General features: G+C 40.4%; 1 protein-coding gene across 4 annotated transcripts; it reads right to left on the bottom strand.

Annotated features, from left to right (window-relative positions):
* Positions 1-27,408, bottom strand: rrbp1b (ribosome binding protein 1b). 4 transcript variants are annotated; one of them, XM_047051069.1, is made up of 30 exons: positions 27,280-27,408; positions 23,947-24,627; positions 23,544-23,701; positions 22,847-22,969; positions 21,494-21,646; positions 20,774-20,892; positions 20,286-20,439; positions 19,325-19,463; positions 18,869-19,068; positions 18,660-18,697; positions 18,438-18,551; positions 18,242-18,284; positions 18,035-18,072; positions 17,613-17,700; positions 15,141-15,269; positions 14,842-14,882; positions 14,635-14,722; positions 14,056-14,148; positions 13,703-13,795; positions 13,464-13,562; positions 13,260-13,349; positions 12,864-12,956; positions 12,702-12,773; positions 6,999-7,091; positions 5,217-5,300; positions 4,600-4,671; positions 3,516-3,599; positions 1,015-1,095; positions 591-734; positions 1-488 (listed from the first exon to the last, which is right to left on the bottom strand). In XM_047051069.1, exons 2-30 carry the CDS (start codon positions 24,596-24,598, stop codon positions 456-458), a joined length of 3,408 nt encoding a protein of 1,135 aa, XP_046907025.1. In that variant the 5' UTR covers positions 24,599-24,627; positions 27,280-27,408; the 3' UTR covers positions 1-455. The 4 variants fall into 4 exon arrangements, with proteins under 4 accessions (XP_046907025.1, XP_046907026.1, XP_046907027.1 ...); XM_047051070.1 differs by having other exon boundaries at positions 27,327-27,393; XM_047051071.1 differs by lacking the exon at positions 4,600-4,671.
* Positions 27,409-27,598: the final 190 nt, after the last annotated feature.

The raw sequence follows: 27,598 nt of genomic DNA, 5'->3' as shown, positions 1-27,598 counted from the left end.
TACTTGTCTACATAGTTTATTTAGTTACGAATTCTCACACTTGGTAGCAATCCACTACAAATAGTAAAATGCATGAATGTTGAATTGCCTCTGTACCATGAATAACCTTACTTTTCATACAAAAGGTCAGACAAGAGAACAAAGTGATTGCACCAGTCGCTGCACGTGTAACATGCAAGCATTTTCCCTTTTGAATAACACTGGACAATTTAAGTGTTCTTAGGAATGTAAAGGTAAAAACACAAGAGCTTTCTGACATAGCCAGACAGATCCTCAATTGATTGTTGGTTTCAGCATAATAAAAATGCATACACAAAACTGCTATACTCCCTGTACCTTAACACAATTGATACAGTTCAACTAAATAAACTACGATACAGAGTAGAAGACAATAAAACAATGAGTATAAAGTTTTAAGGCATGTTGGCAAGTTGTGTCATGTCCGTTCAGTCTTCTCAGACGGACGTCCCTTCCTTTGGCTCTTCATTCTGGAAACAAACAGCAGGAAATAAGCTAACAGATACTTCTGAACACGTTTACAGTTAGTAACCAATTGTAACTTTGGTATTGACTGAATAAACTCAGGCTACCTGTCCCAGAAGCTGGTCCTGAAGGGTTTTGACGGTGTCCTTCTCTTTGGCGAGCTGCTCCTGGGTGGCCTTGAGAAGTTGCTGCAGCTTGGTGGCTGCTTGGCCCAAGTCTTTGGTCAACCTTTTCTCCTTCTCTAATCTCTCCTGTAGAAATAGAACACAGCGGACAGGAACAATAAGGTTGAAGAAAATGTTTCTGTTTAGAGTCCCATTCAAATTGGTGTTCATTTTATGTTCATCTTTGATTCTTCCCCTAATGTGAAGTTTGGCAATAACTGGTTGACAATATTATTTAACATACACTGTTTTGACATGATAATAGTTGATACAGGGAAATAAGTGCTGAGGAAATTACTGAAGTTACTGCTAACCGATGCATAAACAGAGTGTTAAGGATTTTGTGAAACTGAACATAGACAATGACCTTTAGTTCTGCAGAGGAACACTCCTCTGCTGCCTTCATTTGGTCCATCTGGGTCTGCAGCGCAGCAACACACTTCTGAGTCTGTAGGAAAGAGTAAAAATTGTTTTCATCATTCTAGCAAACCTATATGTCATTGCTTAATATTAAAATCATTTTAATATTAAAATCATTTTAATATTAAGCAATGATAGTCGCTCGAGTCAAAGTAGATCGACGGTTTATTCTTTCAGCAAGGAGACAAGTCTAGGCTGTTAAGTGGAAGGCTGTTACGCCTTCCACTTCCTGATTCCAGGCTCCGGTATTCAAGACCATCTTTTCAATCTTACCCGTCAAACCTACACTCCTGCCATCCATCCCTTCATCAACCCAACAGTACTTCAATCCTGGTGTTCCTTCCACTCACCGCCAGATCGTCTGCTCTGTTTACGCAGTCAGTCCTGTTGGTTAATTCAGCTGTTGACTAGATCCTTACTTGCCTTTTTTGTTTGCAGATCCACCAGCTCCATCTACCATACCCTGCCTGCCCTGCCCTGTCTGCCCTGCCCCGTCTGCCCTGCCCCGTCTGCCCTGCCCCGTCTGCCCTGCCCCGTCTGCCCTGCCCCGTCTGCCCTTCGTTGTTCCTCCAGTTTGTCTCTTGTTTCAATAAACCCCGCCCTGAACCTCTACGCCTTGGGTCGTGCGCTTGGGTTCACAAGCCAATCCTAAAAATGGCGGTACAGAGTTGTCTAAAATCAAGTCTTCATGCATGATTATTAGGGGTGGAACGGTACACTGAAGACACGGTTCGGTTCATACATCAGGGTTCGGTACAAGTTCGGTAGAACGGAGGGAAAAGCAAAACAAACCAGGTTCCTCTACAAGTGAATACGTCGCATTGAAGATGACATGTAAATTCCGATTGCGTCAGTAATTGTTTGGGCCCTAATTGTATCTAATGGCTGGTTAAGCCCTTTTTTTTGTCTCGTTCCAGTGATTGACACACCTGGGTGATGGCGTCGGATATTTTTTGTCATTTAGCACACGCCAGATGCGTTATATGCATTAGCATGTTAGATGTATTTACACTCACATACCCCACAACCAGTGACGTGCGGTGATCTCAGTAAGAGGCTAGGCACTTGAATGGGAAAATGTGTCCAAACTTTTGACTGGTACTGTACATGTTGAAGAATACAGGATCGAAGTGCGCAAGTGAGTTTTTCGCTTGTCATCCGCAGTGAACGGACAGTAAAAGCACTGCTTATTCTACATTTATTTTTGTATTTGATTATGCGTAACTGCTACATTCGTCATCATAACGTCAAAAAAATTGGATAACACACAAATTGCATATATAAATCACAAGAATAAACATTAAAAATACAAATACAAGTTTATTAAATAAAATGATTAAATAAAAAAAAATATGTTTGAATTTTGGCAGGTAGGCAGTGCCTACCTATGGAGGATTATAGGGACCAAAATTGAATAAATAAATACTATAACACAAAGCTTAAATAAATGACTAATTATATAATGTAATACCTAATTGACATACAAAATATATAAATTACTAATTAAACGAGACACTAAATATATAAATGTTACATGTATTTGTGTGTACATATACATATTTTTATGTTTTAATGTGTTCACGTTTATTTATTCATCCTTACATTTATCCACGGTGTAACTTGCTGCAGCAAAATAAATCCGTTGTCCCAAGTCACCAAGTCAGGGGCCGGGTTAAAGTCTCTGATTGGTGGTTCAACTTGAATGCTTCGACTGCTTTTGACTAATCCAAGATGGCAGCACCTCTTATGAATGAAATATTGCACGCTACAGTGGTCGAAATGTTGGCGGTAGCTGAAGAGATGGAGGCAACTGCCAATTGCCTTTTTTTACATCATATTGAGAGCTTCGCTGAAACCGAAGTTTTCCCAAACTTGCAATCTTAAAAAGGCCGGCGGGTCTCCGTGGGTCGCCACCACTCGCCATACTCGTCCTTAGTGCTGCTAGCTAACCTATCTCTGACTCACGCCGGCGCCAATCGGAGCTTCAGATTAAATGTCTCTAAAGAACACGGGTATCTAACAGTAGTTCCGCATTACATTAATTAATTTGCACGGAAGTTTTATTTATTTTATACCGTGTATTCTCCGTGTAATTTCATGCACCAAACCGTGACGCCCGTACCGTACGGTTCGGTACGAATACATGTACCGACCGGGGACCACCCCTAATGATTACTATACAACATTTTTCATATCTATTTTGCACCCAAGATCAGTTTTCAAAAGACATTATTAGGAAATATTTCCACACAGTTATTTTCATGCAGTATAAAGGTTACATCCTTAATTTCTTTAAGTTGACAGTGACAAGTCTTAAAAGGTGCAGTCTGTAATTTGTATCAATAAGATAAGCATACCAGGTCAAGCAATTTTACATACAAACCACACTTCATTAGTAAAACACTGGGATTGACTAGATTAGGCCTGTCTGACTGTTCGTTCTGTTACCTCTTCATAGTCACTGGCCAGCTGCTGTCTCATCTCCTCCTCTGTTTGCAGCATATTTGTGGACTGTTCGAGTTGGATTTGGACCTGTGGGACGCAAACAGACAATGACACATAGTGTTAGACTAGTGACAACACCAAAGCTGTGCCCAGTTCTAAAACATCCCACCCTACAAACCAGCTCCCTGCTGCATTACCTATACATCTCATATAGCTTCTCGAATGCAAAAACATCAATAAATTCAATAGTTTATAAATGCACTTTCTAATTATGAAATGTTTTTTTTCTCTTCCTTTTCAGGAAAAGGACCTGGAAATAGCATGATTTCCTTTGCTCATTCAAAGCTGACATTTAAAGTTTCACAGCTTTTCAAAGGAAATACTAGATCATTGTTGTAGTAGCCCACAGGAGCTGAAAAGAAATTGGAGGTACTCACAATTGGTCATGTCATTGTTTGGGGAAAGCTAGGTGATTAGTGGTGCTCTTAAAAAAGCTTTTGGACAACGTAAAGACCACCATGCTCCCTTACCACTGAGCTCTGGGTCCTACAAAGTATGCAGTGTTAAACTGTTATTTGGTGATGGCATGTCTGCATTTATCCACACAAATATGTTCAATACAGAAGTCTTTATGGTGATAGTTTTAGTTGTTTAGTTGCCTTGCTTGCTTCATGCAGAATATAAGCAATGGTTAGCTCCTCATATTATAAGCTGCAGCCTTTGAGAACTAACAGACTGGATAATAGAACCTTCCAAACACTGTTCCTTTTTCAATCCAACTGTTCCATCAGGGGTGAAATGGGACATGTCTTCAGTATGTGACAATGTTCAACCCCGAAAAAATTCACAAAGAAGACTAACGACCACAATTAAATTCCATGGATGTTCTAGATCAGTCATCAATACATAGTGTTAGTGGTACAAGATAAAGTACCAAACTTAGAGCTTGGTTTATGGTAGTTTAACTGGTACAAACAGCAACGTTTTTAGTAGTGTGGCGATGCTGTTAGCTTAGTTGGAAAGCTCCATGGTCTGATAGTTCTCTGAGGCCAGTACAGGGTGAACCCAGCTGGCCTGGCACCCTGACCTGAGAGGGGGTCTCGGAGGGCATCTCCTTGCTTTGCGCACGCTCCACCGCCTCGCTCAGCTGCCCCCTGACCTGGAACAGGAAGCGTGGATCTATGAAGTGGAGTACAGTACATGTGGCCCTGGACCGCTGATAATGGCTCAGATGTTTTCAACATCCTTCAGTGGTTCAGGTTAGTACTGGGGATGGAGTCATCTGATGAGAGATCTGCGGTTAACAGGACACTTTGGTACTTTGAGTGGGAAGCAAAAGCAGATAGGCACCTAATGATTGCATAGCTGATGCTGTCATTAAGTTGACAGCATATCATGGCAATGTCATTAAGACAGTTGGTGCATTTGTTACAGATGCAGTTACATGTCGTGGAAGTGGGTCTGTGACACAGTCGCAGTCTGTTTGTCTTTTTGATGGGAATGTCTCAGATAATGAAAATTGCCCTTATGGACCTCTGTTCTTTAAAAAGATTCAGTTATAGAGCTCTAGCTCCATCACACAAGTGCCCCGAATGAGAGATAGCTTTATCAGGGTATTCAAACATGGCTATTGTAAAACAGTAGACCACACAGCCCAGAGAGCTTGATAAAAACAACATCCACGAGAACAGAGGTTAAACGTACCAGAGACAGTTCCATTGCCTGGTTCTGTGCTTTTGACTTAGCCACCTCCAGCTGGCTCTGTGTCTCTGATAACAAACCCTTCAGCTGCGAGAACAAAGAAGATTCCTAGTCAATGTACAGCAATACTATGCTAGACAGCGGCAGAAGCAGTCTGGCATGAAGCTTTCAGAAATACATATACTATATTTTATATACAACCCCAATTCCAAAAAAGTTGGGAAGTCGGTCAGACTACAATGATTTACAAATCTCATGAACCCATTATGTTGTTCACAATAGAACATATAAAACATGTATAATGTTTAAACTGATGAAATGTACCATTTTAAGGAAAGAATAAGGTAATTTAAAATTTGATGGCAGCAACATGTCTCAAAAAAGTTGGGACAAGGCCATGTTCACCACTGTGTAGCATCCACTCTTCTTTTAACAACAGTCTGTATCTGTCTGGGAACTGAGGAGACCAGTTTCTGGAGTTGTGGGAGAGGAATGTTGTCCCTTTTGTGTCTGATACAGGATTCAACGGTCCTGGGTTTTCTTTGTCATATTATTCGTTTCATGATCCACCAAATATAATTAACTGGTGAAAGAACTGGTTAGGCCAGTTCAGCACCCGGACTCTTCTATTACAAAGCCATCCAGTTGTAACAGATGCAGGATGTGGTTTAACATTGTTTTCCTAAAATATGAAAGTACTTCCCTAAAATGTTGCCTGGATGCAAGCAAATGTTGCTCCAAAACCTGTATATACCTTTCAGCATTGATGTTGCCTTTCCAGATGTGCAAGCTGATCATTCTATAGGCACTAATGCACCCCCATACCATCAGAAATGCAGGCCTTTGAACTGAGCGCTGATAACAGGCCGGTTGGTCCCTCTCCTCTTTAGTCCAGAGGACGCAGCGTCCAAGGTTTCAAAAAAGAATTTCACATTTCAATTTGTCTGACCACAGAACAGTTTTCCCACTTTGCCTTAGTCCATTTTAAATGCATTTGTGGATGGCACGGCAAACTATGTTCACAGACAATGAGTTCTGGAGGTGTTTCTGAGCCCATGCAACAATTTCCATTACAGAATCATTTCTGGTTTTTATGCAGTGAGTGCCTGAAGATCACAGGCATGCAGAATGTATTTTCCCCCTTGTCCCTTACAGAGATTTCTCCAGATTCTCAGAATAATTGTATTATATTATGTACTGTAGATGATGAGATATTCAAAGTCTTCGCAATTTTACGTTGAGGAACATTATTCTGAAATGGTTCCACAATAAGTAGATACAGGTTTTTGCAAATTGGTGAACCTCAGCCCATCTTCTGAGAGACTCTGCCTTTCCAAGATACTTTTTACATACCCAATCATGTTACTGACCCGTTTGCAATTAACCTAGTTAGTTGCAAATGTTCCTCCGGCTGTTTATTTTTTGTAACACTTACTTTTTCCAGCCTTTTATTGACCCCATCCTAACTTTTAGAGACGTGTTGCGGCCATCAAATTCCAAAGTACAATATTTTTTCCATAAAATGGTACATTCACTAAGTTTAAACATGCAATGGTTTTCAATGATCTACTGTGAATGTCATATGAGTTTCTGATATTTGGAAATCATTGCATTCTGTTCATATTTACGTTTTGCACATCGTCCCAAGTTTTGGGGAATTGGGGTCGTATAAGGAGGAAGTAAAAATTGTATTGGCTGAATCGCAATATTTTTTTTCTTCTGTAAAGTAGTTGATAGTTTATCAAAATGAAAACAGATTCCTCATCACAATCCAGACTGTTTTACCTGGGCCACCTCCTCAGCGTAGGTCTGGCTGAAGCTAATAGATTCCAACTGTTTCTCCAGCTGGGCTTCTAGAAGCATCACCTGTTCCTTCAGCTGTAGAGAATAGGATACACATTTTTCAACAATGTTTTCCACATCTATACAAGGAAATATAATTTTTGAACAGGTAAAACTAATGGGTGACGCAAAACTAGTTGGCACTATAGAACTATAACTTCATTCAACCAACTTCATTCAATATTTTCATGGGGAAAATAAATAAATAATATATATATATCACAATTAATCATATGAAAACATATTTTAATTGCTTAGCAATTAATCTATTTAATCTGTTAACATTGTAAAGCTGGGTGTCAAACCTGCCCCCACCTCTCATATGCTAAAGTATGAAGTTTCTGGACGGTCTCAACTTGATGAATCTCAACCCCATTCAAGATGTGGTCTGATTGGTTGGACTTGTGTATAAAGTAGGGCTGCAACGATTAGTTGAGGTTATCGACTACGTCGACGATAAAAGATTGTCTACAAATATTTCTGTTGTCGACAAATCGTTTGATCTCATAGGACCTATTTTAAGTGCCTGCAATAACGTGATTTGACCAGTGCGGCGCTGTAGCGCTAGACTAATGCAGCCCTCCCGTATACAATCCAATAGAAGAAAACAGCGGTAAACATTTTAGCAGAGAATGTATAATAAAGAGAGAACTCCCACTCTCGGGAAACTTCCGGGTTCTGAACTGGTTGCAGTTCCACTCAAGTTCCATATGAGGGCGCTAACGGTCGAGTGCAGAATGAATGGAGGTCTATGGAGCTATACCCCTCAAAATCCACTTTTCTCAGGATATGATTTTTTGTCTAGTAATTTGAATTCTGAAATCGAAAGGGGAGGCAAAAAAAATACACACCACTGGGTGTTAGATTTTTTTTAAAGTCGCCTTTCTGTTCTAAAAAACCTTTGAAAATGGCATTGACGTCATACACATCGTACGACCAGAGCTACTGCTTGAAGGCAAGCTCTGGTTACTTCCACTTTACTCTCGAGGCATCGACAACACAGCTGACAGGTTAGGCTCTCCCTGTCAATACACATGCTAGAAAGAGTTTTGGCTTGCTAATGTTGTTGCTAATGTTGCTAATGCTCTGACATTCTGGTTCTGCTTCGGATGCCATCAAGCGGGATCTCTGGTCGTAGTCAGTCCTTCACTAACCAATCAACATTCGTTAGCAGAATGCTAGCGTGTTATGGGCAACAACGACTTACCCTGTAAGAAATCAAAAGGACATAAGTACTCGTTCATTCAACTTTTGACCTGTAATCCATGTTGCACATGCAAAAACTATAATCAAATCTGAGATTTATCAATGACAATCAGGCGAAAGAGACAAATGTAGCCGTTTAGCTCCATAGACTCCCATTCATTTTGCACTCGACCGCGATCACTCCCAGTGGAACTCTGGTGGAACTGCAACAAAATACAGTACAATGGGGCTTAATAGGGAGTGGGCAGGCTCTCCTTAAACAGGCTCTGATTTTAGGGTGCAAACGGGCCTGATTAAGTCTTCACCAAAGATTCAACAAAAAATACTGTAATATGTAATGTGTGAAAGGCGGAACTTGTTTTCCATGGTAGCACAACGTGCATGCATTAACATTTAAAATGAAAGCATCCCCGCACAAGAGGAGATGGAAACGGCAAGAGGTGAGTGTGCTCAAGCTGGATGGCTAGTCAGCTACACCAGTTGATAATAACAAATTACGCAGTATTTCACGGATACTAACACCGTAGCAACATGTCCACAGACAGCAGTTAGACAGTTCAGTGTATACGATCATTGTAATGAGACAAACAAAAAGCCAGTTCAGAAATTATACTGTTACTCACTGTTTTTCATTGAACAGAACCCTGTTGTCTTACAAGAGATATGTTTACATTCTTCCTTTTTTTGTCTGTAATACAACGGACTTGTTTTAGTTTATTTATCTTTTAAATACTTTAAAGCAACATGATTGAAAAAATGCTTAGAGAGCATTTTAGATTTAGGTTGGACACAATTGGACAAAAAGAGATGTAATAGCCTGTTCAGTTGGCTCAAAGTGCAATAAAAAATTTTTTTTACAAAAGCTGAAGTGATTTTTGGGTTTGATTTATTAGTTAGAATAAGTATAACTCAATGTTTTAACAAATTGTAAAAGCTGAATAATCGTTCAAAGCATTCTGATTAATCAATGAAAAAATTGATGATTAGTCGACTAATCGATCTAATAATCGTTAGATTAGTCGATTATCAAAATAATCGTTTGTTGCAGCCCTAGTATAAAGGGAATTGTAATTAATTGTTCTGTGGATTCTTCATCTCCCGAGACCTTCTCCTCAGTTCTCCCTTGTCCTACTGTCCTACTCCTGCTCACCTCTGGCTTTCTCTCTGATTTACAATGATCATGGTAGAGTAGGTAAGATTTAAAGCTTTCATATTGTAACATGTTTGCCTTGTAATTGATTTCATTCATTTGCAAAGTTATTAAATGCGTATTAAATTTAACCGTACTTTGACCATTCTTGCTCTGCTTTAACCCATAAAGTCAAATACCTGGAATTCTATTGGTATTGGCATTATTTGGTTCATGCTAATACACTGTTCAGTTTCCCATCTTCCTTTAAACCATAGGGGAATTCTTTGGTTGTTTGGCCAATATTTAACCCCTTACAACATTATACTAGCCTGGCTGCCAGCCCAACTTCTCCCCGCCCACAAAAAAATTGGGTCAGGAAGTTGGGTCTGGAGGGTCTCGTATTGGGGACAACTACAGAAAACCAGAATCGGGACGGACCAATGAAATTTCCAAGGCGGGCTTTATACGATGATGGACAGATGATCAACAGTAACGTAATCAACAACGTCACGAAAGAGCGCTTGGGTTGAATTCGTTTTCAACAAACAACATATTACGTTGCTCTGATTGGTTGTAGGTCTATCCAATTAAGCGAAGAGGCATTTGTTTTACGAGTTTGGTTGAAACACGCGTAGTCACAGCCCAACGGAGAGTTTTCAGACTCATATTCTGACTAGAATTATGAGTATGACAACGTCAGGCTAACATTTTACCTCAATAAAAGATTTTTTTTGTGGAAATAACATTAAAAGGGTGTACTTAACTTCAGATATAACTAACTGGATGATAATGTCCATAAGACAAGTTCAGGTGGAACACAACTTAAATTGTGAGGGAGTTTTATTCACTCACAAACTATACTGCTGTATTGCAACATGCATGTATTCTAAGTAGTGGTGGGCATAGAAACATTTTTGATCTAGATTAGTCTCCCTGTAATCTTGGAATTAATATAGATAAAAATGGCTCATTTGAATTCCGCCGAAGGCATTCAGAATATGTGTGCTACCCATATAATGACTAAAAGTAAGTCTTTGAGAACGGGTTTCTCAAGCCAGGTGGCGCATTTAGACCAGGGGATCTCCTGTTTCCAAAATGCATCACAAACTGCTTGAGAAAGCGGTTCTACTATGATAAATGGTGATGAAAATAAATTATGTTCAATAAGATGTAGCCTACTTGTGTTTATTAACTGTTTATTACACGGCTGTTCTTAATGCTGTAGAAAGCTCCATTCACTTGAATGGGGCTTCCAAACGTTCTGCGGTCTGTAATTTTCTGATAACAGACCGTTGCTATGAATAACAGACCGCTGTCAAGGAAAGTGGCCTTTTTGCCTCGGATTCACGTCTTTCGTAGCACTCCGCAAGTAGTCCGGTAACTTTTCAACCCCAGCGTACTCCGTTGCTTAGCGACGTCAGCTGATTTGAAGCCTAAAGAATGTTCAGTCTATGAAGTTCAACGTCTTTGGCGAACTATTCCTCTGCTGAACACTACTAATGGTAAAAAATAAATTGTAAAAAGACACACTGTGTTAAGTAATTTTGTTGGCAAGTAGCCGTGTAATAAGTGGGATAATGTATAGAACGCCGTTGTCATTATCGGAAAAATAAGCCCCTTCAGAGCTAAACAACTTATTTTCCCGATAATGACCGGTGTTCTATACATTATCCCTTACTTATTAGATTAGTTAGCTTGGCTGATAGAGCTGACGGGCTTGCCTCGGTTGCACTCAAACATCGTAGTTTGACGACGACTCTTCCCCTGCGCTACATCAGTGCTTGGCCCGGCACCTTCCGCATTAGCTAAGGGATGCTTTGCGTTTAGGTGGTATTTGAGACTGGAAGAACTCCTACAGTAAACTGATTCCGCATAGCACAATTTGCAAACAACCTTAGTCTTCGAGGTCGAGGTTTCCTTTGGGAAGCTTCTTAAAAATAAATTTTCCCTGAAGCAAACCTGGCGGCTTCATAGCTGCATCCATTGATGTTAGCACGTCACGTTTGATGTGATAATTTCATACACAAGACATACACACAGTTTCGAAGACTCTTTCTCGGCCCATACAGTGCAATTTGGCTAGGTATACATCCGCGCAAAAATATCAAGGTGAAAGTCATCATAGCTTGCGTAGTATAGACCCAGCTTCCAACCCAACTTTGAGAATAGGTTAACCGTTAACCTATTCTCAGTGGGGAACCTTCAGGGCCTTCTACGCCTTCAGAGAAGGCCTAAAAAAATTATAAATAATAATATATTTAATACTAATATTAAAGTATTCAATAAATAATTAAATATATATATATATATATCTCATTTAATTTAATACATTGAATACATTTTCTCTCATCTATGTTCTATATTTAAGCTTACTGTCAAGTTCATGTCCTGAAAACGTTATACAATCAGAATCGTCTGTCTCTATTAGCTGGCTCATTCATTGGTTAGGCCAAGCTATGTGTTTTGGTGTGAAGAGTGACGGGCAAATCGACCAATCACGCTTTGATTTCAAATGGGCGGGAACAAAACTAAAGATCGTAGGCCTTCATGAAGTCCGAATCTCTTGCAGAGTGGTGAGAGCAGTTGAGAGCATAGACATATATACATGTCTATGGTTGAGAGACAGAGGCACCATCCACAGTAGCCCGGGTACATTTAGAAACGCATACATATGTATGCGTTTGCACCTCCCGTCCACACTAATACGGCGTATTCGGACACTGAAAACTGAGCTTTTCGAATACGCTTCCCTAGCCGGAGACATTTGAAAATGCCGGGTTCAAGTAGTAGTGTGGACGGGGTCCTCGGAGCTTTTCAGATACGATGACGTTCAGTTGCCATGACACTGGGGTTAGCTTGCGCTCTATAGCTATAGCTAATGTCAAGATGAACGTGGAAGGTGAAAGAAATATGCTGCTCCATCTCTATAATTTATTTACCAGTTTAGTTAGTGTACTACTTCAGATACGAGTATTATCACTTAATAGATACGCGTTACTCCTACGCAGAAGGCGAGCGTTGTAGGCCTACTCGGTGTGCCTGAACAGATGTTATTGACGTTATGGTCTATTTGTTTACATCCGTGTCATCGTTAGCTAAGTAAAGGATTGCACTTGTTTAACCCATTCAATTAATCGTATTGTTGCTTTTTTCCGTGATAATTTTTTTTCTCGGCGGTGATGGCCGAGGTGAAGGCCCAGCTGTAGTACTCACGGTTCGCCACTGGGTTAACGGCCCTCCACTAATTCTAAGGCATGGACGAAGGTTTAGGCACTGTTTGTCTATGGCAAAAATAGGTGAGCCTCTACCTGGTCGGTGTTTTCACCGTCTGTTGTCATGGCCTCGTGGGCTTCTTCCAACACCTTCACCTGATCTAGAGCCTGGAGGAAAAAAGAACAATGGATCTTGTTAAAATATATTGTGTTTATGAGAGGTAAGACACAGAACAAACTTCAGAAAAAAACACGTACCGCTTGCCGTTGCTCCTCAGCCTCTGCTATCTTGGCCTTCCAGACTAGTTCCTCTTCCTCCACACTCTTCTGAAGGTCCTTCAGCATGCCCTCCTGGAGGGAGATGGAAAAAAAAGGAGAGAGACCACAAGAGGGGGAGAGAGAGAAATGCAGTCAGACTGTGTTTCATGCTGCAGTGTGACATTCCCTATTTGACAATTATTCATGACTTTCCTCAGCAAAGCCATCTCTAGTCTCGTCCTTCCAGCATTCTCATGCATGTGCCCCACCTCAATATATCCTGTCCTGTTTGAAATGACTGATTACTGATAACACAGAAATCCCCTGACAAATCAAATTAAATAAAGTTGGGAGTAAAGCTAGAGTAAATACTCTAGAAGTAGTATGTTTCCTTACAGTTTCAGCTAGGACTGTTCTGTACTGCTCACATTCCACCTGTAGTGTTTTCTGTGATTCCTCTGCCTCTTGAAGCTTTGATAAGAGTTCCTGAAGTGATGACAGAAGCCATGTTGGTGACTTTGTTCAATGTTTTTAGATACAAGCTCAAACATTCATCACAGTCATAAAGTAAACAGACCATAAAGGACCTGCAGTCCTTACCCCAGAGTCTGTTGTTTGAATGCTCTCCTGCTGAGCTTCCTGATGCTGTAGATGTTTACTCTCCTGTGCTTGCTGGATAAATAAGTCCAGCCAGTTGTTCTGGTGAGCAGAAACATACATTTATTAGGTCAAACTCCATCATGCCATATAATGAATGAGTTAAAACTCTCATAACCCTTATGTTTACATATGAAGTAGTTAAAAATGAACACATCTGGTTAACTATTTGTCCTTTTCACCTGCTCAGTTTCTAAGGGGATGTCGGGGAAGAGGGTCTGAAGAGTCTTAATGGATTCTGTCTGAAAGGATGTCAGTGCATCTTCAGCTTGGCTCTACAAACAAAAACACCAGCACACGTTAGTCATTTTTCTAGATGAACAAGACTAATATTTGTAAATATTGTATATAGTATACAATATTTGAATATTGTATCTACCACTAGGGCCATAAAAGACAGTCGGACGCAAAAACTACCACCACTACTGTACTCTTCAAAAATGCACTTGAAGATTTTTGAACAATTGAAATGGTTTAGCTGTGAGTAAATTGTGGCTTTCTATGAGGTCAATCAGGATGGTGTGCTGCTACTGACCAGTGCCCCCTTAGCCTCGGCCAGTCTCTCCACATTCATCTTCTCAGCTGCAGACAAGGCCTCCATGGCTGCCCAGTTCTTCTCACGGAGGTCCTAAAAGCAGAAAATTAGTTCGGATTAGTTGGACCCTGAGGATATAATGCTGAACGCCGGCAAATTTCCCACCGCCTGGGTATTAATAAAGTGTTATCTTGTCTCAACTTTAAATTCAATATTAAAATCACGCCTTATATGAAGACGTGAACATATTATTAGTAATATACATTTCAACTCTCGACTAAAATTCCAAGAACTGCCTGAGGCTCTTGTATAGTTTCAAACCTTAATGGGATTGTACAACATCTTCCCGTTATCTCTGTATCCTTCAATACAGGTCATATCTACGAAAGAGGGACTCCGAATGATACCTCTGTTTTGCAGACTTTATTCAATAACCAACACAAGTCAGGCTGCGCATGACTATCAAGATGAACCCTTTGTTAAGTCCCAAGGGGGAACTGGCCTAAACTGCCCTTATCATCCCTGATTGACTTAAAAACGACATAAAAGAGCGAATCCGCCCACAATGCATCAACTTACGTTGCTTTTGTTCTTGACTTGCTCCATTTCCTCTTTCAGCTGCTGGAGCTCCTCCTCCATTGACAACATCTGTGAATCCTTCTCTAGACTAAAGGCACATCATACCCATCAGTCAATCACCTTCTTTGCACTCAAAAGGACATTTTGGAGTTGAACCAAATTGGAATGGCTATGGGCCCGTCTATAGCATTGGGGGCAGACACGTACCTTTCAAATGGTTGTTCTGCTTCAGTTTCACTCCCAGACCCCTGGATTGAAGAGACATTAAAGACAGTTAGTCACCACACTTACAAACAGAGCCATTTCCTATAGCAGGCAGCAACATCTTACTGAAATTGAAAGCCTCTTGCTCGAGTCTTAAGACTTAATTAGATAATTGTTTTTAGTCCTAAATTTGATATATGGAACTCTACTCTACATAGAGAACTTTAGGAGTCTTTTAAGATACTATTTAATGCATGGGCTGCATTTGAAGCCATTACATTTATAAGTACATTTGTACTTACAGCCTGGGTGCTCTTTCCCAGTTCTATGTTGTCCCTCAGTTGTTTGAGTTCATCTTCCAATGCTGCCACCTGGCTCTCTCTGTCTTTCAGACAGATCTGGAGCTGGTCTGTGTCCACATCCCTCTCAGGCTGATAAATAAATAATTATAGTTCATTAGGAACTATCTAGGAGCAGTGTTTGGGTTAGTACAGTATTTTACTTTTTTGGCACTGTTCCAGTGGTTTGTTTGTGATGATACTAGTTATTTCTGTTTATGACCCTGGTCTGATTAGTAACATTGGGCCTCATTCACCAAATGTTCTTACGTACAAATGTGTTCTCAAACCCCACTTAAGCAGTTTTCACGAAGATTCTGGCATTCACCAATGTTTTCTTCTTTGGGATTTGTTCTTAGGTAAGAACAGAATTTACGCACACCCAAGAGCACTCTTACGCACCATTGAGAGCTGACATGTTCGCGCAAAATAAGTAGTTATACCTTTTTCGTCCGTTCTAATTTAAAATAGAATATTTCTCTCCTTTATAATTTTCCAACTAATAATTTTCATAATTTTACTTTTTTTTTTGTTTGTTTTAATAAATACACACTACACTTACACTTCTGCTCATTTGTAAAGCACTTGGAATTTCCATTGTGTATGAATTGTGCTAGGCCTGTATAAATACAGTATTTTACAATCGCTATGACATTTTTTTCAATACCTTTTACAAGTTTCCTAAATTCTTAACACAGTGAGCACAACATCCGTCTGTGTAGGCTATACAATTAACACATTTCTTGTTGCTTTGACACAAAATGCATAGAGTAAATACACATTTTAAATACTTTAACTTCTTTTACACACAAGCTCAACCAAGACCAAAACAATCGATTTTTACTGCCCAATTTACCAATGCTTTCACACTGTCAGCAAAACAGATAACATCATGTTCAAAACCTAAATTATTGGCTAAAGTCAAAGGGGAACAGCTGTTTATATTGTGAATTGAAACACAAATATATCCCCGGTATTTTATTCCATTGCTACTGAGAAACAGCTGAAGTTATAAAAATACTGTACATCACAGCTGATTCCCAACTAGGACACACTCAGGTGTTGAGGTTCTTTCAATTGCATGACCATATGGTATAGACCGTAAAGAGGACCTCTTTGGGCTGATCTGGTGTGGAAAAAGAAAAATATAGAGCAACACAAGAAAGTAAGAATACAGTAATGCCTGCACAAGGGAGAGGAAGACAAGTACCAGGACAAGGGAGAGGGAGACAAGTACCAGGACAAGGGAGACAAGTACCAGGACAAGGGAGAGGGAGACAAGTACCAGGACAAGGGAGACAAGTACCAGGACAAGGGAGAGGGAGACAAGTACCAGACCAAGGGAGAGGAGTGGGACAAGGGAGAGGAGTTAGAATGCGTGGTGGCGCTCAGAGAAGGGCCAGAGTTAGGGTAATACTGTAAATGGAAGCTATATTGCATATTTCTTGTCCTGTTGCAAATGAAGCCTTTACTGCAGCAATTATGTTTCTGTCTTCTTTTTTTTTTCTATAAAGCTACTCTGAGATGGGTCATTCAAAAAACTGTAAACTAGCCTTGCTTTGCCTTCAATTCAAATCAATTATGTTAACAGGGAACTTTGCCATCAAATACGTGACTTATGACTGTATTTATAGGCCCAAAGTAGGCTTTTTCCACACACTAGGACTACACCACACAATGGCGTATTTATTGCTGCTGCAAAATGTTGCGGAGCATTCCCTGAGGAGGGAACACATCACCCTTGACCATACCGATATATTTGCAGAGAGTGACAAGTAGGCTACCTGTTGGAACGCTTTAGGCTACCAAGAACAGCTCATGGATATTTGTAACAGTCAACGGATTTCTAGGCTATGTTTTTTTGCTTAAGAATTCAGATTCAAGTTAAACCATTTATTTTTTCACTTCATCAGTTTTGCGCACTTCTCCAGATACAGCCTTCACTGCATGAGTAATAGCATTCCATGCATCGGTTTTATTTACTGCTTTGTATCCACAGCTGACGCTATTAAATATGATGTGTCGTTTGTCGCTAACTTCTTGCAGCTGTACCTCCACTTCACAATTATTATTACGTTTTTCCGTCTTTTGTCGAGCCCTCCATCATCTTGACCATGTCGTTTTGACATTTCTCTGAGTGTGCACACGGCCCTGCCATCTCATGCCCTTTTATGGGAATTAACGGGGCGTTTACCTATGCTAAATAGGAGCAACGGGGCACAAGCTTTCAATTTACGAAATATTGGGATTCATCATTCTAAGAACACACCTGCGAACAATTCTGCTGTTTAAGAACGCTTCATGAATCACACGTAGATTTTTCTTAGGAACTTTCTTAAGAACAAATTTAAGAAATAACTTAGGAAGATATTGGTGAATGCCCAGGTAACCATCTAAGATCAGGACATGGATAAATAAAGTTAACAGACAACTTACAATTTTAGTGCTCTTTGCCTCAAGCTCTGCTCTCACTGTCTGTAGTTGTTCCTCGAGGGATGTTATCGTGCTCACTTTTTCTTGCAAACTATAAAAGAAAAGAAAAGAATCTGCTGTGGTTTTCAATTGCACCACTTCCAATGTCCTATTTTGTAAAATAATGTAGACAAATTTAATCCTGAACTTAATTACATGACACTTGAATGTGTTCTTATTAAAGCTGTTAATGTTCATTTTATCTGAAGTCTATTAAAAACTAGATATCCACATCATTTAAATGAAAGTAAGGACTGAATCCATTAAGATACACATGTGCAATAAAGCTCTCCGACTGGGGCAAAAATCTGTGTGTACATGTGCTTCCCATATACAAAACAAAATCAAATTCAAAGTCATTTGTTTATCAAGCATCCTGAGCATACCTGTTCTGTAAAAGATCAATTTCAACCATGTTTGCAGCCTAAAAAAAAGAAACAAATATGAAAAAAAGACATGGCCATGCCTTGAGAGGCAGGCAGTAATGATAGCAGACACGGAATGGTTCAAGATTAAAAAATATGAACCACCCCAGACCACTAGAGGACACACACTGAGTAACAGAGTATAGACATTATTTATCAGAAACTTACAGAACTATCTATCTGCACAATCTGGTCTTCCTCTTCTTTCACCCTGAGCCAGAAAACAAACAAACAAATATATTTAAGGTTTGCAAGGTCTTTATGGAAAGACTAAAAGCACAAATACATTAAGCAGAATGTATTTACAGTATAGTATAGACTCAAAGCAGGCTGTACTGTTGCAGGCCCCAGTCTGCCAACATACCCATTCTGTTGTGGTTCTTGGATGGTCTGTGCTGTTTTTACAAGCTCCAGTTCGTCTCTTAACTGCTTCAGCTCTTCTTCCAGAGTGGTTACCTGGCTTTCCTTTTCCTTCAGACTAAAAATAGAAGAACAAATCATTTGCTAAGGAGGAAGGCTGGTTCAAACATTGAAGAAATCGATAAACTGATTAAATTTGACTTATTTTGAATATAAATGAAAGTACCTGTTCTTTAGCATCTCTATCTCATCTGGAACATCATCCTGAGAAGAAATAACAATATGCTGAGATTTAATGGCAAAGATACAGAAGTTGTGTGTTAATCGGACGCAATAACATGGATTTTAGGGGAATTGAGTTCAACCAATGAAAAAAAAATTGAAGGGGGTTGTAGGGTTGAATACCTGCTACAGTATCTAAGGAATTTAGCTTACCTGTGGTTCGGAGGGGATGGCAGCTTCTGTAACAGTCTCAATCACCTGCTCCTCAGCTTGGCACTCTACTGGCTCATCCTGTAGGAGGACGTCCTCCTCCTTCTCCTTCTCGGCCTGCTCCTTCTGGGCCTTAAGGGCCTCCAGCTCCTCACAGCGCTCCTTCAGCTCTGTCTCGGTAGCTGTGACACGCTCCTGCAGCTCTGTAGAGGATCATTATCCTCATCATCTTCATCACTCCATAATCGTCATCATTATCAATAGACCCCAATAAAAATATCTGCAAGCACATTCTTCCCCTTTCTATATAACTTAACAATATCCTTGGTCTTGTGCATAACCAACAAATCAAGAATCTGTAAATTGCCCATGAAGGCAGAACGCCCTTCCGGAAGAATGTAAGTGAAGCAGTCTTGGAATGGGGGGTGTTGTGTGTGAGAAGTGTCGTGCCCTACTGACCAGCCATAGTCAGGGCTTCTTGATGGGCCTGTTCCATCTGGGTCTGCATGGTGCTGCTGGTCTCCTGGGCCACTCTCAGCTCCTGGCTCGCCCCCTCCAGCTTCTTACGCAGCGCCTGCTCCTCCTCCGCATGGATGGCCTGCAGCAGCCAATGAGACACGTGTTATAAGGCATGTGGATCATGGTATGATCCTACGATCATTATAATCGATTATTGGCAGGGCAAGTCTCCTCGTGGGATGACCTGCGTTAAAGAGTTTAAAGAAAGAAATGTAAGGAGAGTGGAAAGGTGACAGTCCCTTAGCATACTTCAGGTTCATTACGCAAATTAAGATACAGACAGGTGGAAAGAACACACCTTGCTATCTAATCAGCTTTAAAGAAACATCCATATGGATAATACTTATGTAATCTACTATACAACAGTATAGCTATGCACAAGGTTGGAAGTCTAGGATGTGGAATTGGGCAAAGGGCTGCTACAAGGAAGGTCCTGATTACGTCTATGGATCTGGGCTGTGGTTGGAGGATCAATAGAGAGGTCAGGAGCCACAAATGGTTGGCTCATCTCCACTATCCAATCCTGTAGGCTTTTGCTTAGCGAGGACATTGTCTATATTAATGTGGTACTGCCCCTTACAAATGCATGTAGTACTATAATATTTAAATCATATTTACCAAAAATGTTATTTCAGTCCAGTATACCCTCAATTCTATATACTCCATTTTAACAGATTGTAAGTGGTTTTTCAAACACGTAATTGAATAATAAAAACTAATGACAGTATTAATTGATTTGTAATGGAGTTTTTTTGGTTGAGAAGATAAATTAAGACATAATAGGTCTGTCATTGAACGATGCAGAGATTACTGCATGAGACCACTGTGGCCTGAGCCTGGACGCGCTGCAAGCAGCCTACCCAGCGTGCGTAGTGGAATCTCTGGGTAGGAATGCGCTCACCTGGATCTGGGAAAGTTGCTCGTCTGCGGCCGCCACCTTTGCCTCCAGGGCTTTCCTGCGCTCCTCATCCACTTGCAGCGCCTCGGTCCTCTCTCCCAGCTCCCTGCCCAAACGCACACAGTCCTGCCTCAACTTGGCCAGCTCCGCGTTCTGCCTAGAAGCCAGACAGACAAAAAATAGATGGAGGGAGAAATAAAGAGAAAAGATAGAGGGAGAGAAAGATAAAGAGAGACAATGTCTCTCGTCACAACATGTGTTAAACTTTAGTTTTTTCCAAGAAGAAGACAATCCCACTCTTGCCCACCCTAAACCACCTAAGAGCATGTTGTGGGAACTAGACTTGAGCATGTGATGCCTGTCATATTATGAAGACCTGCCCTAAAACACAAAAAAAGCTTTTAACACTTAAGCCTCATCTAAAGTTTTTAACTAAACTAAAGTAGGAGAGTTTGCGCACAAAATGCTGACTGCTGGTAGAAACGCCCTACCTGCTCTCAGCCTGGCTGGTGGCTTTGTTGAGGGCGTCCCTCAGAATTGAGTTCTCCTGCTGCAGACGAGCCAGCTGTGCGTTGGGACCATTGTCAAGCTGCTCCTGCAGGCTCTGGATCTGTGTGGAGAAAAAGGGCCAAGCAAAACATCTGTACTGGCTGTGCTTTGTACCAGCAGTATGTCTCATGCCCATGGGGTTGAATGTTTAGAAAATAATCTAATTTAAAGGCAGGGTAGGTAATGTTGTTGAGACACACATTTCATCATATTTGCTGAAATAAACTTCACATCCTGATAGCAACCAATAAATCTAAATAAATCAGCCAAATTTAAATAAATCAGATATCTGTGGGCGTCGCAGGAAAGTAATAAACATGTACAACTATTTAGTTAGGACCCAACTTAATGATTGGACGGCATTCGGACTGAATACAATGATTGGACAGGATACTTGTCTGTCTACCTACCTACATCGGAGCAGTAGTCAGGCAGCACCTTCATGTGTTTTGGGGGAGTGGCTATTTTGGTGGTGGGATATTTTGGTTTGAAAATTGCTAGGATCTCAAAACTTACCGATCCAGCCTTTAATAATATTTGAATATTTATATAAAACATTGAATATCAAATAATATTATTGCTTATGTAAGACAATACACATAAAAAAAATATCTTAGGCATCTTGTCAATTTCCAGATCCATCATCCGTCATGACCTCTGACCTTGAGGTTGAGTTGCTGAGTCTCGGCCACGTGATCCTGGTAGGAGGCCTGCATGCGGGTCTGCAGGGCCTTCACCTCTTGGCAGCTGGCTTTCAGCTCGGAGCTCAGACGGGTCTCCAACAATGCCATCTTGGACTTTTCTGCGTTGAGCTCCTGTGTTGACAAGAATGTCCTGACATTACATACCATGATTCTAACTAACTTTTGTTTTAACAAATACTTTGCTTGGATGAGGACCTCTTGTCTAAATAAAGTTTAATACTTGCTGGCATTTTTTCTTCAACTTGAGAAAAAATGCAAAACACTCCACTGCAGGCTGGAAACCTTCATAATTGTATTTTCATTAATCAATGCTATTGGTCACCTTTTATGTCTGTCTGATGGCATTGGCAAAACATTTTCCCAATCAAAAGTATTAAAAAGAGTGTTTATGACAAAATCTTTTAAATTGGATACTTCAACTGTCAACAAAACATCTCAGCTCCCCCCCGCATGCATCTTGCAAGTACTGCACACAGCACAGGCATGTAAGTATCTGACCATTTATTTAAATACCAATTATTTGAATAATTGAACACCGCATCATCAAAGTTGGTATTGTGTCTTTATATATATAGAGAGAGAGATTTGAAAATACAAACCCCTCAAAAAAGTTCAGAGGCGTTATTTTGGTCGTTAATAATACCAATTGGTATTGTATTTTAAATAGCCTGATTAGTCACCTTTAAAACATGGTACAAGTTGTTAGGATCGTGCATTCATGGAATGAGCAACACAGCTAAACGTGTGGGAAGCGACCCAATTTCTTTGGGCCAAAATCCCCCGAAAATCCCCCGAAGATCCATATGCAGCCACAACAGCTTGGCACCTCCTCCTCATGCTGGTCACCAGCCTGGTCAGACACTGCTGTGGGATGGTATCCAATTCCTCAAGCAGGATTTGTCGCAAGTTAGCCAACATGTTTGCGTTGGTCACTCTGGCACATACAGTATGCCCAAGCTGATCCCACTTGAAGCTCAAAACGAGAGTGAATACCAACAGAAGAATATTGCAGAGGATTTTGGCACATATTTTTGGGCCGCTACCCACACGGTTAGCTGTGTTGCTCATTCCACGAATGCACAATCCTTACAAGTTGTACCTCGTTGTAAAGGTGACTAATCAGGCTTTCCAACGATATAAAATACAATACCAATTGGTATTAATGAAGGGGAAGAATATATTAGTTTATATATTTTACTTCCTTAAAAGAGTTTTGGACTAACAGGCTTTCAACCCGTCAGCGACATATTAGCTCTCAGTAAAAAGGCTCTGCTGTCTCGTCACTTTGCAGAGGGTCAGTCTGATGTTTACCTTGGTCAGCTCCTTCACAAGGTTCTTGGCAGTGGTAGTATCATGTTGCTCAGCTGTCAGCTGCTTCTCCTTCTCTTCCAGATGCTTCTTCAGGACAGCCAGGGGATCACCCTTCTGAGAAGCCTATGACAAGATCAAAACATTACATACATTGTTGATATATATATATATATATGATATCAATATATCTTTATGGAACAGGGAGAAAATACATTTATGTCATGACACATCTTCATACTCAAAAATGCTTTATGTCAAAAATGTTACATGAACAAGACATAATTGTGCCAACAACAACGCAGTCTAGGTCTCAATATTCGTAAAATGTTCCTCAAAATTTTGAAAGTTCTCTGAGTGTTCTATCATTATTGTGTTAATAGGCTTCATTAATTCACAACCTTTGGCAGTCTGGAAGTGAACTGGCGGGAAATGTCGACACATAGCGAGTGTTCAACCCGGACAAAGATATTTATCATGCACCATCATGTCTAGGTCAGATTAACCGTAACCACGGTTTCCACAGGACAGTTTTTTCTTTCCCCTCCTCTCTGAATCGTGTGTGACACCTACATATGTATAAGCTCAGCTATTGTGTTGTAGTGTATTGTATTTGATTGTATTGTTGGTCTGACTTTTGAAAGTAGGTCTATTAACTGCGCACACAATGAAGGTATGTGTGTTAAGAAGAATAGCATACCAGTTGCCAGGTATCCTGAGCCAGACCAGGCTTGTCACTGAGGATCTCAATGAGCTTCTGGGTTTCTCCTTCGCTGAACGTCATGCTGCTGACTGTGGACAGCAGGGTCTTGAAGGGTAGAAGCAGGGGCGCATCCACAGGGTCCACCACAGCAGACACTACCAAGAGAGAAGAGAAGAACATGATCTCATCCACGTCATTCGTTTGACTTCCTGGTGACAACAGTCGGTATATCAAATAGATATCCTTCCAGTGAGCTGAGCCATCAAGCTACTTTACTGATTAAACGTTTTCCAAACATACTCTATATTAATAAGGGTTAGGTAGGAAAGGCTTTTTCTAAACCAGGCCAGTCTTACTTTATGGCATAAAAAAAGAAAACCTTTTCAGCAACATTACCAACCTGGCTCTGCCTTCGCCTTGGACTTCTTCTTCTTAGAGGGGGCTGCTGCCTTGGTCTCTTCAGCCTTGTTAACAGCTGGTGACTCACTGGTGACCGGAACAGGAGCAGCGGCAATCACAGGGGCAACCTCTGCTACAGGCGGCACAGCCATGACAAGCACTTCCTTGACAGTCTCCAGTACAGGAGCGGGCTCCACTTTGGCAACCTTCTTCTTCTTCTTCTCCTTCGGGGATGGGGCAGGAGGGGCCTCCAAGTCTACAGGGGTGGGAGCGGCAGCAACAACAGCAGGCTCAGGAACAGCAGGTTCGGGCTCGGGGGCTGCGGAGGGCTCTGGTGCAGGTTCGGGTTCGGGTTCAGGCTCACTGATCGGCTCCACGGGCTCAGCAACTGATTCCGAGTCAGGAAGTTTACCGTTGGGCCGATCGTCCTTCTTCCTGGCCTTGCCTTTCTTCTCGGACGCCTTCTCTTTTTTCTTTTTTTCGGAGCGCTGGGGTTGGGTCTTGCTAAGCTCACGCCGTTGCTTGGCCAGTGCCTCCTCATAAGAAGTCTCCTTCATGGAGAGGGTGGAGACCAGTGCAATCCCAATGGCCGACACCACCATGAATCCACCAAAGACCATGAAGCCGAGAGTCTGGGGGTCGTAGACGTCCATATCTGTTTAATCGTGTCCCTCCGCTAAGCCTGGGCCAGACAGAAACATACACAGACAGGCCAGAATAATTACGGGTCACCATTACTCATGAAACAGAGAATGCCATGAAACATGACTTTCTGCAATGAACAAAACGATTCTGTTGCCCATTATTCTTTTCATTATTAGTACATGAAATAGTGACAGTGACCAGATATTAAAGAAATTGCGAATGGGACCCTGGTGAGTGCATTGCAACTGCTCCAGACCGCAACACAGTAATACAGTCACCTATATTTGACTTGTTGGCATTAAGTTGTTTTATTCCTTAGTCAGTTACTAGTGTTGTACAATTACAATTTTAGAATTTGAAGATATTTGCAACTATTAAATACAGACTGTTCCTTGATTCTGAATACCAACATACTGTAGAACTGTCTACTTCTGATCCGTGATCTACTGTACTTTCTATATGCACGATATGCATGTTGCTTTGGATAAAAGGTCAGCTAAATAAATACAAATGTAGACATCTGATGAAACTACTTAAATACATTTTTAACGGATCTGTTTCTGTTTCCATTACAAATAGTAACACAAAAAATTTGTGTCAAACCCTGTACTTCCCTACCAATGCCTATTTAGAAGGCATGAGCCTTAGTACATATTTTGTATATTAGCTCCATGCTGTAAGCACACAACAGAAATGTTTAACACTAAGTATACACACATTTATATATATATATATATATATAATTTTTTTTTAAAGGTGGTCACTGTAGGGCTCACTTCTGACAGCCTGAAATGTCACTGGACAGTGATAAATGTTTGTTATTTTGATACCTTGTTTTGCCTTGGCTGATCGTACAGCACTGTGGCTAAAACTGCTTGTTTTAATATGTGCTACGTAGAAATTTGTCTGGACTTGAACAAAACAACGATGAGTTTAGTCTCAACCTCTAGACCACAGGAGAATGCATGTAATGCAACACCTTTGATTTGTTTGTTTGTTTGGATCCCCATTAGCTCCAGCATAAGCTGAAAGCTATTCTTCCTGGGGTCCTACAATCTATCATGTGACAATATAAGAATGACACACACACCCCCTCACTTGGCTTCCCTCCGCCACACATTCAAAGACAACATTCTGTCATCAGTCTACAAAAGGTAAATTTCTTATAAAGATTATTTAAAAAGGGGCTGCCCACATTGATTCCGTAAGATAATTTAAAAAAAATACCCAGTCCATAGGATATAGTGATGACACAAGCTATGCTATGCGTCTTTTACATAGTGATAACTAATTAACATAAACTGTGCAGATTGGTTTGACTGCTTAATCATATGGATACAACACTTTTCCATAACATTCCAATAACTGATTATCTAAGTAGATTGTGCAGTAAAGGTAAGTGTTTTGCCCAAACACTCAAGGCTTTATGTGACAAAAGTGCTGACTACTACTGCATCAAACAAAGACACACCCCCTCTCTTTATATTATAATGGTACACTTATGTTGTAAGCAGCGTTATTAAAATATGAATTCATCTCAGTTCTGGAAGAAGACTTAATGACATAATTAATTGTAAAACCTAGGAATAATAAATAATTATTGCATAAATTATTTGTATATATTATATATATATATTATATATTTGTATATATTATTTTTATATATATATCAAATTAACCCTAATCGGAATTGTATGACTGACACTGTAAAATGTAGGCCACCTACAAACATTGACTATGCTGACATAGGAGTCTCAAAAGAGTCATGGAGTTGAAGGGGGCTACGTGTCTTTACAGACAATTAACCCCTTGTGCTGGAACTTATGTAACAAAGTACAGCACTTGCCTTACGTTTCAGAAAACTTTACGACTTATTTGCTTCAAAATAACTTATTTAACACACTAAATAATAACATAAATACATTAATTAATCGTCAACAACTGAACAATTTAACCACCTATTCGAACAGTATTTGGTTATCAAAATGTTAACGTCACACTCAACATCCTATTCTCGCTGGTAACAGTTCAGGAACATAAATGTGTAATTTCACTGTAAATATTTTACTGGGTTCTCGAGTCAGACAAGTCGAAAAGGATTCCTAATGTCGTGATGCAATTTTCCATATGCTCCACCACCTCCTCCTCTCCCAGACGAAGATTCATTACAGTCGCTTATTTTATTAGAGGATGTTGATTGATCAGTCCTGACTGCCCTCTGCAAGTCTGCATCTTTCGTTTCTTCAGTAATACACGAGGGGTGAAACTACACCCATGGTTAATACACAATCAATTATAAAACGTAACTTTTTACTTTACAAAAATCTTTCAATCGACAAACAATTATAAAACACACTTTGCCATGATTCAAGATCAACAATCGCAGGTCGTAAGTTGCCCAAAACGGCTTATTATTGTTTCCACAGAAACCCGTTGCAAAATAAAGAAAAACTGTTGGTCACAGGTTAGTGAATCCAATTTCAAGCTCACACTGAATTGTTCAATAAAAAATATCCAGCAACACTGTAACTGTGAAAAAATGTTCCACTTCGAGGGGGCATTTTTTCCTGAAGTGAGAAAATGTATTCATTTTCAAACTACACTTAATTGTCCTTTTGCACCTCCTATAAAATTGGCATTGGGACGTCACAGCAGTTCCTTACACCAAATTGAATTGAAAAATACTTACAAATGTTTTGCCACGTTACAAATGATGTAGAAATGTAACTTTATTACCCCAACGACTTGAGTTCTCTCTTTCAGAGTAGCCTATGAGTGTGGAGTCGTGGCACTTTCTCTGAGCTGGTAAAATGCCTGCCTACTGCCCAAAAACGTATTTCAAGCAATTTCAAACGAGATTTCATTGGGTGCAGAAATGGTCAATCACAATAATTTAAACCAATCACGTCACTCTAAGGCTGAACATAAACGAAGAGGCAAGACCAAGGAACGTCTTACTCCTCCTGGGGTTTGTAGTTTTACATTTCTGCTTCAATGGCTCTGTGATC

The sequence above is a fragment of the Hypomesus transpacificus genome, unplaced genomic scaffold (assembly GCF_021917145.1).
Source record: "Hypomesus transpacificus isolate Combined female unplaced genomic scaffold, fHypTra1 scaffold_138, whole genome shotgun sequence".
Classification (NCBI taxonomy): domain Eukaryota; kingdom Metazoa; phylum Chordata; class Actinopteri; order Osmeriformes; family Osmeridae; genus Hypomesus; species Hypomesus transpacificus.
The sequence above is the reverse complement of the archived record's forward strand: the minus strand, read 5'-3'. Positions and strand labels throughout refer to the sequence as shown.